Source organism: Ceratotherium simum, chromosome 1, assembly GCF_057802395.1.
Source record: "Ceratotherium simum simum isolate JZ-2026a chromosome 1, ASM5780239v1, whole genome shotgun sequence".
NCBI lineage: Eukaryota > Metazoa > Chordata > Mammalia > Perissodactyla > Rhinocerotidae > Ceratotherium > Ceratotherium simum.
The window spans coordinates 28,757,426-28,776,911 of NC_141900.1; the positions used below are offsets into that span (position 1 = coordinate 28,757,426).

General features: G+C 36.7%; 1 protein-coding gene across 1 annotated transcript in view; it reads right to left on the reverse strand.

Annotated features, from left to right (window-relative positions):
* Positions 1 to 11,006: 11,006 nt before the first annotated feature.
* Positions 11,007 to 19,486, reverse strand: part of SEMA3E (semaphorin 3E) — a 252,994-nt gene continuing 244,514 nt past the window's right edge. The window contains exon 17 of the mRNA XM_004431296.3: positions 11,007 to 12,212. Within this exon, the coding sequence (XP_004431353.1) occupies positions 11,760 to 12,212 (453 nt within the window). The 3' untranslated portion in view covers positions 11,007 to 11,759. The remainder of the gene's footprint in view (positions 12,213 to 19,486) is intronic.

Here is a 19,486-nt window from a genome sequence, read left to right on the forward strand (position 1 = left end):
TACAAGAGTTATTAGCATTTTAAAGAAGGTTGTTTGACAAATCAAGACATCTTTATCTGACAAAATTTTTAAGAGTTGGGTAAAAGACTTTCATATATACAGAATGTTGCACATTTGGGGACAGGGGTATATCATTGTCTGGTAGGTTAGCCTGGCTCAACCAACTGAAAATTTCTATAGCTGATTACCTTCCTCAAAAGGTGCCAAGGCAATTCAATAGAGGAATCATTTTTTCAGCAAATGGCACTGGAATAACTGAGCACCTATATGCAAAGAAATAAATCTTGACACATTTCATTCACAGCACACACAAAATTAATTTCAAATGGATTATAGATCTAAATGTAAGCACTAAAGCTATAAAACTCCTAGAGAAGGAAATATTGGAGAAAATCTTAGTGACCTGGTGTTTGGCAAAAGTTTCTTAAATTCAACACAAAAACACTTAAAATGTCAATAAATTGGACTTAATAAAAAATGTTTGCTGCTCATAAGACATTATTACCAAAATGAATCAAAACATTCAAAGACTGAGAGAAATATTTACAAAATCTATATCTAACAAAGGCCTTATATCTAAAATATATAAAGTACTCTTACAATTTAATAACGAGAAGACAAACAACTCAATAAAAATAAGCAAAATATTTGAACAGTCATGTCCCCAAAGAAGATACATGGATAACAAGTAAACACAAGAAAAGATGCTCAACATTATTAGTCATTGGGGAAATGCAAACTAAAAACCACGATGAGATATCACTATACACCTAATAGAATGACTAAAGTTAAAAAGATTAAACACACGAAGTGTTGGTGAGGCTATGGAGGAAATGGAACTCTCTTCCACTACTTGTGGGAATGTAAAACTGTAGAATTGCTTTGGAAACAAAATTTGGCATTTTCTTCAAAAGTTAAATATACACCAACTATACAATCTAGAAATTCCACTCCTAGGTATCTACCCAAGAGAAATAAATGCTTATGTCCATAGAAAGACTTGTATATAAAGGTTCAAAGTAGTTTTATTTGTAATAGACAAAAATTGAAACAACTAAAATTTACATCAAATTTTTGTATATCCATTACAGTGGAATACTACTGAGTAATAAAAACAAATTATTGATACAATAATTATTGAACAAATTATTGATACATTCAGCAACTTGGAAGAATCTGAAAATAATTATGCTGAGTGGAAGAAGCTAGACAATAGACAAAATGGTGAATATTTCCATTTATATACAATTCTAGAAAATGCAAACTAATGTATTTTAGTGTTTTCTTCAGAAAATAGAAGAGTGATTGCCTGGGCAGGTGTAGGGGAGGGGAAAGAAAAATAAATTAAAACGGGGCCTGAGGAAACTTTTGGGGGTAATGGATATATTCATTATCTTAATTGTGGTAGTTTCACAGATGTATACATATGTGAAAACTCACCAAATTGTACACTTTAAATATGTACAGTTTATTTTACATCAACTATACGTCAATAAAGATTTTTTTAAACGTTTAAAGATAAAGTAGTTTGGCACCCATATTAAGGAGACTGATTTTTCTCCATACGATACTTAAACATAGTCTTTTGAAAAAAATCTCATTTTATAGGATCAAACAATGTTATAAACGGCAAGTATTCCAAAATCATCTGGTCCAACCACTTCATTTTACGTATTTAGTGGGTGAAATATATTTTACATGTTTAGAAGCAGAGAAGCTAAACGAATTTTCTAAGTTACCTATCAAAATGAGAACTAGAACTCTGATCTGCTGGCTTAGACCATCACATATTGCTGGAGTTTTTGCTGTACAGTCCGTAAGACTAAATTTCCTAATATGAACAGTGACGAAGCTGACAAGGAACAGACATTCCAAGAATGCTCCGGAAGTGTCTACTTCTGCCATCTGTTAAGAATTGCATGACACGAAAAAATGTGCTATCCCTTTTTGTCTTTATAATGTAAACTCTGAATACTCCTTTTGGTGTCAATATTTTTCCCTTTTGTTTCAATTATGTAAAATGAATCTTTAGCCATAGTTAATCTATTTTCAGAAAAATTGCCCAAATATTACTTTCTCATAAACGATTATAGCAAAATTTCAAAGACAGAATTTATCAAGAAAATGATTGATTTTTTTCATTGACTGAGTATAATGTTTTGCCAAAATTGGGGTTCTTAAGTAGGGAGTTAATTCTCTATGTTATCAGTTCAAGAAGATGGATGAGTTTCTTGCCTACCCCACAGCAGTGTTACTAATTTTAATTTAAACTTTAGTTTTCAATCTACTTTTTGTTGCCTCAAAGATGATATCTGGGGCAGATCCTGCTTTTTTTCTACCCAAGAGCTCTGTCTCCCACTCTTTTTTTCTTATAGGTATATTTGTTTCCTATTATAGGGTTAGAAATTACTTTTAGAAATTATAGGGTTAGAAATTACTTATAGATATATTTGTCTCCTATTATAGGGTTAGAATTACCTATTATAGGGTTAGAAATCCAGATTCCCTAATGTGGGTGTTGACCGGGTCCTCGTGCAGAAGTTTTCTGGAAGCTTTGGTGTGGTTGGGATGGGGGATGAGCAGATAATCTGCCCTTGAGTACTGTCTTTAGCACTTTGTGTGTGAAAAAATAGATACTTCGAGCATCTGCTTGAGGACAGAGTCAATGCCCAGGACAGCAGAGAGGAAAGATGGAAATTACCTGAGCCATTGAAAATGTTGCTGTGCCACAGAATTAACCAACCCTGGGACTGCCTTCATTTCTAGCTATGTGGAGTATAAATATCCTCTTCACTTAAAAAACTTTTTGTTGATAGTTTGTTACTACGAGCCTAAAATGATGCTATTCTCTGACTGATTTGTTCGTTCATCACTCACTCATTCATGCATTCTTGCATTCAGCCAAAGCAACAAAATTTCTGTCTTCACCTGGGGCTGGAGGGATAATGAACAGAGAGATCTATAGCTTGCTACAATAAATGCAAGTTTTTATTCTGATTGTAGTCATACTCTAACGCTCTGCCCAGACATCTAAAAATCTTTTATGTTAAATTTCATTTTATTAGAGACACATTGTGTCCTCTATAAGAACATGCAACATCTGATGATTTGGATTCTTTTCTCATTTTGCATCTCCATTTTACCTTTAAAAAGTCATTTAACATCATTTGTTCTGTCTCCTAATGTATAATTTGACGGACTATACTAGCACAGTTCTTGACCTTTCAGTCAATGGTTCTTTTAATAATTGATAAAAACTATTGACCAACTTTTCTTTAGAACAAAATTTGGATACAATTTCAGATTCATGAATCACTTCAGCATAATCATGACCTAATGGATTCATTCATGTCATAAGTATTTATTTAGTGTTCTTTACCTGTTATTGGTACTAGATTCCAGAGACAAGGGTGGGCAGGTACAGTTCTTGCCCATAAGAAACCTTCATATAACAAACCAACAATCACTACAGAGAACTATGAGGTCACATAATAGTGTCGTCTTACTCATTTTGGGGGATTAGCAAGGTTTGAGGATACTGAAAGCTTTCCAGAAAATTCTAGCAGAGGTAAGCACTCAGGTAAAAGAGTTAGGTGGAATAGGGAAAATAGACATAAATATGGCAAGTGAGATAAAGAGAGTGGGAGAGAATGAAGATTGAGGTGATTTGGACAGAGTTAAGTGAAGAGAGAGCATAAAGCCAAGTTAAGGGGTTTGGGATTTAGATCAACGATACAGAAGCCATCGAACAGTTTTAAGCAGAAGTGAGACAGGATCCAACTGGTACTTTAGAAAGATGAGTGGGGGCCCGCCCCGTGGCTTAGCAGTTAAGTGCGCGAGCTCCACTACTGGAGGCCCGGGTTCGGATCCCGGGCGTGCACTGACGCACCGCTTCTCCGACCACGCTGAGGCCCCGTCCCACATACAGCAACTAGAAGGATGTGCAACTACAACATACAACTATCAACTGGGGCTTTGGGGAAAAAAAGGAGGAGGATTGGCAATAGACGTTAGCTCAGAGCCGGTCTTCCTCAGCAAAAAGAGGAGGATTATCATGGATGTTAGCTCAGTGCTGATCTTTCTCACAAAAAAAAAAAAGAAAGATGACTGGCTGCTGAGTAAAGAATGGATGAGAAGGAGGCAACAGTGGAGGCAGATAGACCGTGACTATGATAAAAATTCAGGAGAGAAAAACTGGAGGCTTGAGCTAAAGCAATCAAAAAGGGAAAGAGATATTTACATAACCACCTTAAAAAGAAGTCCCCGGGGCCAGCCCGGTGGTGGAGTGATTAAGTTCGTGTGCTCTGCTTTGGTGGCCCGGGGTTCACAGGTTCAGATCCTGGGCGCAGACCTACGCACTGCTCACCAAGCCATGCAGTGGCAGTGTCCCATATACAAAATAGAGGAAGACTGGCACTGATGTTAGCTCAGGGACAATCTTCTTCAAGCAAAAAGAGGAAGATTAGCAACAGATGTTAGCTCAGGGACAATCTTCCTCACCAAAAAAAAAAAAAAAAGAAGTCCCCACACATCATCATCTGGTCCCAGAGTTTCACTGCCTTGACTTTTACACAAATTTCATTGTTTAATCTCTTTCTTTGTACCTAGGATCTACAAATTACTTCTGTTTTCCTCATCTGTAAATAAGGACACCTACCTCCAAGAGGTTTTGTTTTTTACTCTTAAAGGAGATAATGCTTAGAAATGATTATTACTCAGCATAATAGGTGCTTATGGACATAAAATATTTATTATTACTTTTCCCCAAATTCTTCCTTGACTTTACCTTTCCACAAACATTTTAGGAAATACAACTGTGAACTTAGAATTTTTATTTATTAAACTGGCAGAATGTTATAGTCAGCATAATTCATTCAGTGTCATCTGGTAATTACACACCATCCTGACTTAATAGGAAAACAAATGACTTTACACATTCAGAGTTGAGATAATTATCTGTGTACTTCATATTAATTTTTCTAGGAAAAGCTATGCCTTTGACTTTGAAGTCTTTTAAAAAGCCATTTAGGAATCCAGAGAGTGAGATAGAGAGCCCACAGACAAAATGGAAATTCAGAGGGCAAAGCCAAGAGCCACAGAATATTCCCTGGACTTGACATCTAATTGAGGTAGCCGAACTGAATTTTGAAACTGCTTTGGATGATGACTTCATTTTACCTAGTGTTGTCTCCGTGTTTGAACCAGAATATCTTTCAACTATTACCCTAGGCCTGTCTCATCACCGCACGTTGCAAGCAAGTAACTTATTCCTTTAGTTTCACAGGGCCACAGATGGATAGGAAATCAAATACCCCAGGAGGGTATTTGATGGATTATACCAAGAGCCTAATCTGCACCTGATTTAGAAGACAGATGATGAGATTTGGGACTTTTGAGCTGATGCTGTAAGAGGATGAGAACTTTGGGGACTTTGAAATGGGGTAAATGTATTTTGCATTTGGGAAGGATGTGAATCTTTAGGTGCCAGGGGATGGACTGTGGTCCCCCAAATATGTCCATGTCCTAATCCCCTGAGAACATGTTGTGTTACATGGCAAAAAGGGCTTTGCAGATGTAATTAAGGTTACAAAGCTTAAAATAGAGAGATTAGCCTGGATTATCTGGGTGGGCCCAGTCTAATCACACAAACCTTAAAAGCAGAGAAATTTCTCCAGATGGAAGCAGCTAAAGACAGCATAAGAGGAAGTCAGACAGATTCCAAGCCTGACAAGGACTCAACAGTCCATTGCTGTTGTTGAAAGTGGAGGGGGACAGGGATCTAGTCCTAGATCCACAAGGTACAGAATTCTCCCAGTTACCTGAACAAGCTTGAAAGTGGATTCTTCCCCAGAGCCCAGGCAGCTGACATGTTGATGTTAGTCTTTTGAGATCTTAAGCAGAGAATCCAGCTGAGATATGCTGTGCTTGACTTCTGACTTACGGAAATCACGAGATAAAAAATTTGAGCATTTTAAGCTGCTTAAAAAAATGTGAAATAAGAAATTCTTTAACCATTCTTTCAAACTAGATTGAATTCCCAGAATAATCTCCAAGGGATCTTTCTACTTGTCACTAGCTCTTTGCTGTTGTTGTTGAAGATTGAGTTTTCCCCTTCCCCAGAAACCTATTCTGATCCACAGAGAAGAAATCACTAGCAATTTGGAAACTCTTTCTTAACGCCCTAACTTGATTGACATAAGCCAACAGTCATCATAGATCAGAGGCCACTTTTCATCACTTTTTCCAGATATCACTATTTACTTAACTTTAGATATTTTCACATGTTTTGGAATATTTATTTGTAGGTTTATTTTGCATGGTTCTGTTTATGCTTAATCTCTCCCCATTTCTCAGTGCTTTCCTTGTATATTAGTCTGCTCAGGCTGCTATAAGAAAATATCACAGATTGGATGGTTTAAACAACAGACATTTATTTCTCATAGTTCTGGAAGTTGGAAAGTCCAAGATCAGGGTATTCCTGGTTCCTGGTGAGAGCCCTCTTCCTGTCTTGCAGACGCCCGCCTTCTTGTTGTATCTTGTTTGTCTCTTTTTTGTTAAATTATTTTCTCTTTCAATGTGCCATCTATCATTGCTACATTATTGCAGCTCCTGTGAATCAAAGCTTGACTTTTCAATGCTATCCTGACCAGAAATCTAAAGATTCATAATCAGAAATACTTTCCACAACATTCTAAACACTTGAAACACATTTTAAAACCTACACTCTTATTGTGTTTCTAGTTGCATAAAGTATAATGAAGACTTGGAATTTTTCCAATGAAAACTGTAAACATATTCTCAGAACAAATATAATCTAATTTTTATTTATCCATATAACAATGATATTATTAACATTTCTACAGTTTATGAAGTACCTAGTCTAGAGTCTGGCATATAGTTTTTGAATAAAAAGATTGGTGCATACTTTTGTTCCCTTTGAACAACAGGCAAGACATTTCTAGTCACCATAATTGTTTCTCTACTTTCCCTTCACTAATGACTGAATATGTATCTAAAGAGCAGTTTCAATGGGTTCATCAAATAAATACTCCACTAAAAGTAGTCCCTGTATTACAAATAAATGCAAGTTTAAAACATGTATGGTTACCATCTATGGCATTGTCATATCATAAAGATGCCAGACACACCATACTGGAGCTGCTGCCAAATTCTTCCTTTAGAACATTGTAACTACCTACCAGTACAATAAAATTTTCCTTGAAGGCCAGCCTGGTTGCATAGCCGTTAAGTTCACGGGCTCCGCTGCGGTAGCCCGGGGTTCTCGTGTTTGGATCCCAGGTGCGAACCTATTCACTGCTTGTCAAGGCATGCTGTGGTGGCGTCCCCTATAAAGTAGAGGAAGATGGGCACGGATGTTAGCCCAGGACCAATCTTCCTCAGCAAAAAGAGGAGGATTGGCAACAGATGTTAGCTCAGGGTTAATCTTCCTTAAAAAAAAATTTTGCCTTGAAAACAAAACTCCCAAAAGAGAGACCTATCTAACACTAAATCTCATTTAAACAATCTCCCCAAGGTCTTATAAAATAGTAGAGAAAAAAGCAATTTAGATACATTATGATAGAAACTGAAGCTTGCAAAAATTGTAAACATGCTACTAGTTACCATTTGCAAAGCTCTCATTTCCCATATCTCTTATCCGGATGATGCAACTTTGAAAGGAATTTCTGGCTGCTAGTCCCGGAAACATGATGCGGCATAAATAACCCCAGCTGCTGCCAGGTAATGAGACGAGCAGACTTTTTCCTCCTTAAGCAAGTTGACTTATGAATTTTCAAGGAAAGAGAACTGAATTCTTTTCTAACTGCTTGAGAAAAACAACAGTACTAGTCTAGCATTATATGTTTACATTTAGGCTTGACATATTATGAAACTTGACTTCAATTAGCAAAAACTTGAAAAACATACCTGACAGAATTTAAGGGTTTAGCAAATATTTATTTCTTTCTCGTCTAAGTTGAACCAAATAGAAATTGTACATAATGGTACAGACAAATTATGCAGTGCATAGTGGCAGATCCATGTGATAGTCAAAGAGACACATTGTCAACGGTCTTTGCAGCTTGCAACCAGAAGATAAGTCTCATGGCTTATAATCAATGAAAAGAAATAACATGGCACATGCTGTTATGGACCTAGGCAAGCAAATAAAAGGAAGCCATACAGACAAGAATACCCCAATATAGTACTCCAGCTTGTAACTAAGCCATTTAAACACAAACAGAACATATTCAATTTATAATGAAAGCCAAAATATAATGCTATCTTCCCAAGAAAAATAAAATAAACACACCAGCTTAAATAACACACTACAATCAAAAGAGTGTTTGTGGAAAATCTATTATTTATATCTGATTCAAATGCAACAGTTGTTGGCCTGAAAAATGAACACTGTTTTTGAAAATGTAACTCAATGTGACAACTCTGCTGTAAGGAAAATGAACAACTCCTTATTGTCATCATAACTGCAGCGCTTTCTCCTGGGATCCCTAATATCTATACAATTTCCTTACTAGATCTGTCAGGCTAAAGTAATTCATTTTTAAGGACAACAGCTGCTGTGTTTGTTTCATGCTTAACACTAACACACAAAACTATTTACTATATTTTACAAATTTTACAAATGTTCATAATCACTACGAAGATTTACAAAACTCTACACCCTATAGCAAATATTAAAGACGCCATAGAAACATCCTATGTATTTAACTAATTTTGGGAATGAAAAAACTCTAAAACATGTATGGAATTGCCACTTACTAAACAGGCAAAGACTTTCTGTTCCCTTTTTTCTAGAGTTCTTAGTTTTATTTCTATTTTTAATCCCCGTTTCTCCAAGTTGATAGCTTTGCACTGAAATATTCAGTAATAAACACAAAAGAAAGAATTAGCAATGTAGAGTGTTAGATGTGGAAGAGACCTCACAAATCATGAAGAAAAACCCCTTCAAGTTGTAATCCTCCTTGCTAACAAATCTGCATCTCTAGCTCAACGGATGACGTGGTCCTGAAATAGGAAGTGTACATTGTTCTACATCAAGGCTCATTCTATTTACAGGTCCTCTCCCTTAACAAAGAATAACATAGAAGAAGTCAGAAGAAGCAGATGACCCTTTGGAACTAGATGGCTGGTTAGGATTCTGTCTCAGCTATGTGTTCCTAGAGGGCACAATTTCTCTCCAACAAGTTTATGTCTGGGGAAAATGTGGGGTCAGGGCAGACTCTTAATTCCTCCAAGTCTTGCAGGTAGCTACGTATGTGCCCTTCTTGAGTTCAAGAAGAAGGGAATAAATCTGATCAATTATCTGTGATTTTCCAAGCCTGGGCATTTCTCAAAGGAGATTCTGAATTTGAAGTCTAACACCAGACAGAACAAAAGGTTGGGAATATGTTTTTTTGGTAGGTTTCAGGTTCTCAAGAGGAACAGAGCAATGTAGGTTGTTGGTTTGTTTGTCTTTTGAGAAGGCAATGGAGATTTATCCTAAAGTATATCATGACGTGTGTGTGTGCACATGCAAGTGCATACCTACACACATGTATGGGGGGGAGAAAAGAGGAGAGACTGAGAAAATGAAAAAGTGTGTATACATGAAATCTAGTGCTCTCCCTAAATAATGGACTTGAGTCCTCAAATTTTTCTTATCAGGCCTCTTTCAAATCAGAATTTAAAACTTTTTTTTTTCTGGTTAATAGTCATCTCATTTTAGTTGACCAGCTTATAGGTTCATTTAATTCTTAAGACACATCATAGAAAAGTTATTTCCCTCAATCTCATCTCTTCAGTTACCAAATATTTTAGTTCACAAGTGACACATCGTTATTGTTAACTCGCTTGTATGTGTCATTCAGATTAAAACGAGAACTACTTATGCCATATCCGCCTTACTTTTTTGTTTCATCGAATACAGAAGAAAATCCTGCTTTCCCTTCTCTTGTGTTAATGGAAGAATATTTTCAAGAAATTGTGCTTTATTGACTTATCTGTTCACTCTGAATATTCCAGACATAAACTTTGCTAAGGACCCTGTGATCTCTAGTTAACGGTTCTATTTTTCCATATTGGGCAGGTTTTTACTGAAATACAAGCTGTTTTCAGTTAATATCGGTGGGCAGCAATGACCTCCGGTGGAATCTTGGGTAAACAGCAACTGGGTTTTTCAGAGAGTATTAATTTTACATATATTTGTGTCCTTTTGATCTTTTGGAGCTTGGCAGCTTACTCAATGAACTTTTCAAGCTTTCTTAAAACATTTATGTATTTGTTAATTTTCTAATGAAATGGCAAGCCATTACAAGTTATCAACACTTTAACTTTCTTAATTATATAGCCTATAAGCTAACTTTGAAAACTGAGATGAATATTATGTAAAATTAACATTTAAATAAATATTCATAATTGTTTTCATGTGTAATTTGCTTGCTTTTAATTTTTATTCAAATAAAAAATCTCAATAAAATTTCATATTTTAGAAAGGTAATTGCTAAATAACATAGGAGAAAGGAAAGACTTCAGGGAATAAGCATTCTCAAAACTAAAAACTTCTGATAATATTTAGAAAAGTAAAAGCACTCTGAACATCTCGGTAGTTAAGTGAACTCATGAAACAATTTTCCTATTTGTTACTATAAAATAGGAAAATTTTATATCTGAGAGCAAAATGCTGTAATACTTTTTTAATAATAAAACATTATATTTCTGTAATATCTTTTAAATTTCAGGGATGATTATTTAGAAGGCATAAAATTTAAGTTTTAATAGAGCTTCAGTGTTGTAATGTCTTCGTTTTTGGCTTGTGAGGTAATAAATTATTCATAAACATATTATTTCCATCTTAAAGCATGACATAAGCTTTAACACATTTTTATTTCAGTTAGTTTTTTCTGAAAATGGACTAGATGTACTTACTGAGAAATGGCTTTCAAATCTACTAGACAATCTGTAGAGTAAAAAAAAATATATGAATATACTTTTTCTACCACAAGAGGGCAGCAAAATTTTTTTCAGTTAGAGTTCTAACTGTAACCCCATGTCTTGACATTCTTTGATAACTTTCTAAGAAGTTACCTTAATTTCATTCTTTCTGCACTGGAGCGAAAAAATTGAAAGGATGTTTTCTTGTCGTGAAACGTAACTATTGTACATATGGTTTAATAAATGTTTTATGAAGGTCATAAGCCTCAAGGTGACCACAATTTTTCTTTCATGGTTTACAATAATTACAATACACCTGCTTCATAAAACTCATGGCTTAGACAACACTAATACAATAATTCTTAAAAAGTACAGACAGTTCACATGAGAATGTTAAAGTATCTGACATTCTGTATATTTCACATAGTGGTGGAAAGGCAAAATTCAGAAGGACTAAAACATTTATTTTTATTTTTTTGTGATTATTAAAATCTCTAATTTTTCATCAATATTATAATAATCTTAAGTCTTCCAAGGGTAAAATAATAATTGCCACGGAAAAGCAGCCAAGTACTCAAAACTACAGCTATGGTCACTTTTTGATAAATATAATGTGAAACCATTGAGCAATATATTTGTTTAAAAAAATTAATTTTATGTGATATTTAACCTGTCAAATGAGTATGCAGAATAATTTATCATAACACTTTTATAGTAATTTCTGTATTACAGAAATCTCTTTTAAGTAATGCGAAGAAGTTGGTTTCTCATTCTTTTTTTTTAGGTTCTAAATATAAATTCTTCAGAAGCCGGTAGATGGTTTCACCCCATCAGGAGTCCAGCGTGTGCCTGGGCAGGCGATAGTGCTCGGCTTTGGGACGGAGCTTCTTTTCCTGTGGGTTGGCATATTTCCACTTGGAAGGTGACATTTTAAGCTTTTTCCTCTTCTTATCTGTGCACCATACCTTTTCACAGTATTCTTCCACTCTCTGGAAGTTGCTATAACCAATCAACTGCAAGAATTCCTTGTACCATGGTTTTACTCCCTGTGGGATGCTGCTCTGGACAGGACAAGGCATCTTGTGAGGCCCGTCCTCTTCATAGTCTTTGTGAAACATTTCCTCCACTCTCTCCTCTTCCACTACCTCCAGAGTGATTTTACGGACAGTGTGGACAAAACTATGCTCCACTGTCTGGCAAAAATAGGTCCCAGCATCCATTTTGCGTACCCTTAGGAAGAGTAAACCAAGGTCCATCTTAAGCACTCTGTCATCTGTCTTCACCTGCAAGAACAAGAAAATTAATGGCACTGGAGTATTATCCAGGAGAAAAGAACACCAGGTTATAATCGTTTACACTATCTATCATGAGGTTTTTCATTTTTTGTTATCACATGATGAAATCCTGTGAGATTATATACATATATATATATATACACACACACAGAGAGAGAGAGAGATGCTAAGTAATTAAATCAGGTGTGTGTGTGTGTGTGTGTGTGTGTCTTGAACTTATTTATATTTCACATCACTTCATATCAATGACTTTGAGGTTATTTCACACTAATATTGTTAAGAGCAAAGTGAGAGAGCTTTCTCCCTAATGATTTCAATTAATCATTAGGAAGAAAGTATAGCACTCAAAGTTAGAGTGAAAGGAAGATTTATCAAATTTAGTTTTTAACTTCTTTTTTAATGGAAAGAATAAATGCCATTTCTCACATTAGTTCAGGGGTTCTGACGCCTTCCAGATCATAGTGACAATGTTTCTACGAGGATCTCTGTTTAGAGAGCTGGCCCACTTTCACTCTCCCTTCTTATGAGAAAATTCATCCATTCATTAATTCAGTGAGCATTCCTTACATTTCTACAAGGCTGTCCATTTAACAGAGATTAAAAAATAAACAAGTAAAATCCAGATTTTGCTCTGAAGGACCTCACAGTCTGGTAAATATTAGATTTGCATATACCTTCAGTGCTCAAATATCTCCTTTTTTATGTTTGTGACATAATAAATTATGCACATTACTTCTATAAATAATTACAATTCAAGGTAAGAAGAGTACAATAAAGCTTTCAATAAATATCTCATGTTTTATCGTCAATAGTTGTACTAGTGAGTATAGGATTTGACATTAGACGAAGCTAGATTCAAACATTGGCACCACCATCTACTAATTGTGTGCTCTAGGGCATTCATGTATATTTTCTGCCTTAGTTTTCTTCTTAAAAATGGAGATAATAATCCTAATGTAACTTGAAGGACTGCTGTGAAGTTTAAATGACACAGGTGAGAATACTTTGTACAGTGCTATCAATACTTACCTCTACCTTTCCTACATACATTCCTCTGGCTAAAAGCAAACTGATAGGTTTTCATATCGCCTAGGATCATATGACACTGATATAAAGGTGATTCACACTATACTGGCTGACATCCTTTGAGAAAACAAAACAAAAGCAATATTCACCTTTGCTGATATAAAAGGGGTGTAGAGGCAACAACCACAACCGCTTTGGCAGTAGAGGCCATCACAACAAGCACATTTTTGTCCCAGTGGTAGGTCCTGGCAAGGCCTGCTGGGCTCAGCTCTTCTGAGCCTTGATCAATTCAGGCATGTCTGAAGTTGCAATGTGATTATGCATGTGTGATTACTCATGTGTGGTCATTTATATAACTTGTGGATAATGTGGCACAATGGCGTTGGTGGTGTAGTAAGAAATAGTACCCAAACAGGAATGTTAATGTTAAATTTTGAGGCTCCCAGAGGCATTTTTTCATTGAGTCACGTAAGGTGAGTTAGTTACTCAGCAGCTTCAGAGTGCCATAGCTGGGCAAGAAAAGGAGCTCCATGTGGCTTTCATAAGGGCTTCCTTGGACGTGGCAGGACCACGCCTACAGCCAGTCACTCAAGAAGTTCTCCAGTGAGGAACCAGGAAGAGCTCTCAAACCAAAACCATCTTCACTGCACAGAAACAATCTGTTGTCTATGGTTTTGCTGGGAACGTTTCTTTAGCACCTGCCACAGCCAACCAAGTCTTAAAGGACTTGGCTCACTCTGCTCCTTTTCACCAGGCTTCTGGCAAGTCTTCTCTTCTACCACTCGCTTTCTCCATAAATTTACTATCTATGGCAATCCAGCTGTGACCACGCCACGCTGCGGATGACTCTGACTCTGAAGCACAGCCTCCATTGTTTTCAAGCCTGCAACTGCATTCGACATAGATGGATCTTCCTCTTTAAACACCATTTTTTTTTCTGTGCAGAACATGCCGTCCTAGCTCTCTTGTTGGTTCCTTCTTGGTCTCTTCTGTAGATTTCTTTTTCTCTCTGAGGCAAAATCTTCCATCCTTCCCGATCTCATGTTTTATTTGCATCCATTTGATAACTCTTCTGTTTTCTCATTTCGACCAGCTTCCCTATGATAGTGCATCTTACATATAAATAATCCATTGTTTTGTGTTTCCTATTAATTACAAAACACTGAGACTTATATGATCCTTCATTATCCACAATTCAGTGTGTTTCCACTCAAACCGTACTTCCCCAATTTGCTAACTTCCCTATTTCTGACAATTACATCATATTTTACACCACATTTTATGTACATACTTGTACATTTTACATGAAATTCTTCTAGTACCCCTAGCCTCAACTGTTGATCATTTTAACTTCCCTCTCATTATTATGTCCTCATCTCCAATACATCACAAATTCCCATCAACATTTCTTCAGTGGTGACCATCAGAAACATCCTTCCATTTCATTACTTCTGGCACAATGTTAGACGCGCATACTTCATGACTGATTCTTCACCCTTATCTCATGGCAGACTCCCCATCTTCACTCTTCTCTTCCTGCTTTCACGCCCGCTTGATTCTGTTTCAGGACTTGTCTCCGCCTCGCTGGACTTCCCTACGGCTGTTGCCTTCTCATCTGGAAGGTTGAACTAAATGTCATCTCTTCAAACAGGCCTCCCTCACACCCCTGGAAAAGTGTCCTCCTTCCCTTATTACCGTCATTTCACCTGTTAACCTTTATACACCTGAGCATGCAACATTACCTGCAAATATAGAACAATAGTCCTTCAGTTAATTTTCTTTTGACTGATATCATTCCCCTTTATCTCAACAAATGGGTACTATTTCACTCTTCTTCAAAGTTCACTTCCTTTTGTCATGCTCCTGACTGAGAATTTATTCAGACTCTACTGCTTGCTGGAGCAGGTGAGAATTGCTCCATTAACCAGATCCTGCCTTTCTAAATCTATATCCCAAAACAGCTTAACACAGTGCTTCTTACGAGTTGGTGGAATGATTCCACCGGAGGTCATTGCTGCCCACCGATATTAACTGGAAATCAATGAGTGTTCTATAAAGATTTCTTAGATTATTGTGTTTATTTTCATGATAATCAATATAAATTAATAAACTATATTTGGGATCATGTGGAAGATCAGCCTCATTGTCAATATTTGTGTTTATCACAGACTTCGAACCATTTTCAAAGCTTTAATAGTTTCCAGCTGCTGCGAAGAACAAAGATGGATTTAATATGTTAATGATACGATCCAGTCAAATGAAAACCAAACAACATCCATGCAGTAATGTAAGTTTTGAAGTTACTTGTATAAAGTGTTGGGGGGACTGAATCATCACATGGCCCAGTGCTATAGGCAGATGTGTTATACACACACACATATACACATATGCAGTAGTCTGTGTCCCATATTACATCCCTGGAGATATCTTATTTCAGTGAAAAAACAAATCATTGCATTAAATAAACATTTAAATGATGCATAGATGTTTATATTTTATTTTTAAATTTATTTTGGTTCTATATTTGAATAAAAGTTGCAAGCATAAAGAATGCATTTCTTGTTTGAATTTTGTGAATATTTAATCAATACTTTAATGAAAGTCACACTAGCAGCCCAAGACAATGTTTTACTTTTCAGGTCAGGTGGTGGGAGCAATCTATGCAACACTAGAGTCAAATTTTCCTGTTTACAACTCCTCGTGCTCTCGGTTCCCTGTAGTGCCGCCATATCTCCCACTTCCATGTCTTATCTGGTTTTATTCTTTCTTTCTTTTTCTACTCTCCGCCAATTCATTTTTTTTAAAAGTTCCTTCCAGGCTTAAACTTTCATTTCTTAAATGAATACTTTCTTTACAGCCCATAAAGATCTTTTGTTTCTTGTTGTAACTCAATAGCATCCACATTTGTAGCACATAAGCTGGATATTTATATTCCTCTTCAAACAATTTTTCCATGCAGGTCTCTTTAACCATATTATAAGTTTCCTAAGGGCAAAGGTCCATCTCCTCGTTATTCTGAATATTCCATAATGAGTACAGTGCTCAGAATACAGTGAAAAATGAGAACATATCACTTTGCTCAGAGTGTACAAGCATGCAAGGCAATGGTGTATACCAATAAGGATATAGTCCAAAGTGATCCACTTCTTCCAGTAATGGTTTGGGCAGGGAGGAAGCAAGCATGATTGCAGGAGCAGCTAGTAACTAATGAAAGAGGGCTATGCTTCACAGATACATAGGAAAAGCAGTTCTAGGACATTTCCTTCACCTAAAAAGAATCAGCATACAAACATCCTCATTGAACATGACCCTTTTTTCTCTCTCTACTATATCTCCTGTGAGAGTGAATAATATACGAGAAAATAGGCAAGTCATCTAGCCTAATTTCTGGCATACAGCAAGAAGTTATGGATGTGTTTTAAAATAAAGCAAAAAAGAAATAAATACAAATCCTTGACCACTGAATTAGGAGTGTTTTTTTTTTTTCCCCCAAGTCTGGTATGAAAAGCAGGTATTTCTCTCATAATCACAAACTCAAGTTTGAGAAACACTGCTTGTGTATCTATAACCCAGATTGGTTCAAAGACGTAGAAGCACATGACGGTACAATGAGAATTGTCCCACATTGTTTACTTGCATGTTAGAGATAGTGCCTGTCTCAGAATTTTGGTCTCCCCTCCTGGTCACAGTGAATCATAAATTCAGGAATAAAAGATGTTTTAACTGGCAAGTTGGACAGCCAGACACTATGTAAGTTAAATCACGTTGAAAGTTGAATGTATCTTCCACGGCCTATGAATACCTAAAAATAAAAAATGACTTAGAAATTTGCATTTCAAGTCCTTCCACAATTTCATCTTTCCACTTTCGTTAACATGGGTACCTTCAACATCAAATCTTGATTACAGAATTGTTTTCAGCCGGCTGTGTTTTTTCTATGTCTGCAGACCAGATTTCCTTGGTCAAGAAGACAGTACACAATACATCATTTTATCCAATATTCTTATAGGCAATCTACAAAAATCTAGAATTTCCTACTGAAAATGGTTTTAATATTCTTAGCTGTAAAGACTGATTCAATATGTTTCATAATGTCAAATAAAAAAAAGTAATTGAACAAAGAACCCTGCACATCTGGTAGCTGGTTAGGAAGAAGCAGTGATTTCCATGTGTATCAACCAGATGGTTCTGCACTTTTCATAGGAGAAGGACAGATATAGGCCTTGAATTGGTTTAGTTCAGAATATATTTAACAATGAAATCAGTTTTAGTCAAGAAGTAAAGACCAACAATTTATATATTTGTTTGTTTGTTTATCTGGCCTGCCTTCACTACCAAGAAAATTCAATTGACTTACAGAAAATATATCATATATGACAGCATAAAAATATTCTTTTATTAAAAACACTTTCCAATGTGAATCTGCTATATGATAGAGATGATTATTCAACAGAGAAAAGGTGAATTACTTAATAGCTTATTTGAGGAAACCTATCACATTAGATAGAGAACAAAAAAAGTTATATTTATACTTCAGATTAATTAAAGATCCAAATGTGGAAAACATTTCTAATACGAGAAGATATTGAGAAGAAAGTTATCATAAATAAGAATTCAAAACCAAACTGCGAGGTGCCCTCGGTCTCTTGAGAAGCTGCCACGCTGGAGAATATGATAGAGAGTGACGTCAGCATCATGGCAGAGTGCGCTTTCCCGTGAACTCTTCCCCCGATAAGACACAACAAAAGGAACAGCCACAGACCAACAACGGAATCCCAGACAGTGAAAAGCTAGAGCGGAGGGATCCACACTGCCGCACATCTGAGAGCGTAACGTGCTGGGCCCCCGGAGGAAGTGGGGAGAGGTAAGGAGAACTCCGCTCCCTCCCCATCAGATCAGCGATCCTGGTCCGCGCGGCTCCCAGAGAGGGGGGAGGGGCGGCCCTCGGCGGGGAAACCGTGGCTCTTCGGACTCTCTCAGCCAGTGGGAAACTCCCGCACAGAGGACTCAGAGGAGCCACAGGGCTACCATCAACATCTGAGCACCCCAGAGAGCGGATAAAGAGGGGCAAACGAGAAGCCTCCCCCGTCAGGGACCCAGAGGGCAAAAGAGAGAGCTCCCCCCTCCCCGAAACCCGGACTCTGCAGCTCAACCGACCAGACCAGACCTAGCGATCCGCGACACACCAGACCAAGCGATCCACGGCAGACCTGATCAAACGATGGGACCCGTGGATCACAGCGGGGGAAAAAAAAACAAAAAAAAAACAAAACTGCGGATTGCAGCAGAAAAACCGGGGCAGAGCGCAGGGGGCTTAGACTACACAGCCCTTTACCACCAGACAGTGGCGGCAGGTGGAAATTGCAACCAGAGATTTCCAGGATGAGGAAAAACAAAACCAACACAGGAACCACAATGCAAAAATATATGAAATCACCAGACCAGAAACAAAATGAAAAGCACCCAGAAATCAACCCCGAAGACACAGAAATCCATAAACTAAATGACAGAGATTTCAAAATAGCTATCATAAAAACACTCAACGAAATACGAGACAACACAGACAAACAATTCAATGAGATTAGGAGTTTCTTCACAAAAGAGATTGAAATCATAAAGAAAAACCAATCAGTGCTGATGGAGATGAAGAACACAATGGAGGAGATAAAGGAGAATCTGGAATCTCTAAAGAACAAAACCAAACTGCGAAAAAACATTATATTCAAAATAATCAACTATAACAGAGAAGAAATTTGCAACATTTCTATTCAACAATAATTAATACAGAGAAGATGCAAAGAACTATTGAAAGTCAACAAAAAGAGAAATAAAAGAGAAAAATGGAAAAAGTAAATAAGTAGGCAATTCAGAGAAGGAGAAAACCAAATGTTTAATAGGTATGCAAGTTAATATTCAACCTTACCAGTAATTTTAGAAATGCAAATTTAAACAAGATGCCACCTATATCCAGAAGAAAGGCAAAAATTATAAAATACCAAATATTGGTGAGAATGTGGAGAAATGGGAACCCACATGAACTTCTTTGAGAGTGCAGAGGGTGCAGAAATTTTGGAAAGCAAGCTAACAATAATTACAGAAATGAAGGATGTTGATAGATAATAAGGCAGGAATTTGCACTCAGATCTGTAAGGGGTTATTTTGCAGGGTTGAACAGTAAAGATGTGATAGTGGGAATTAATGACACTCTCGGTCCAATCTTAGGAGAATGAATCAGC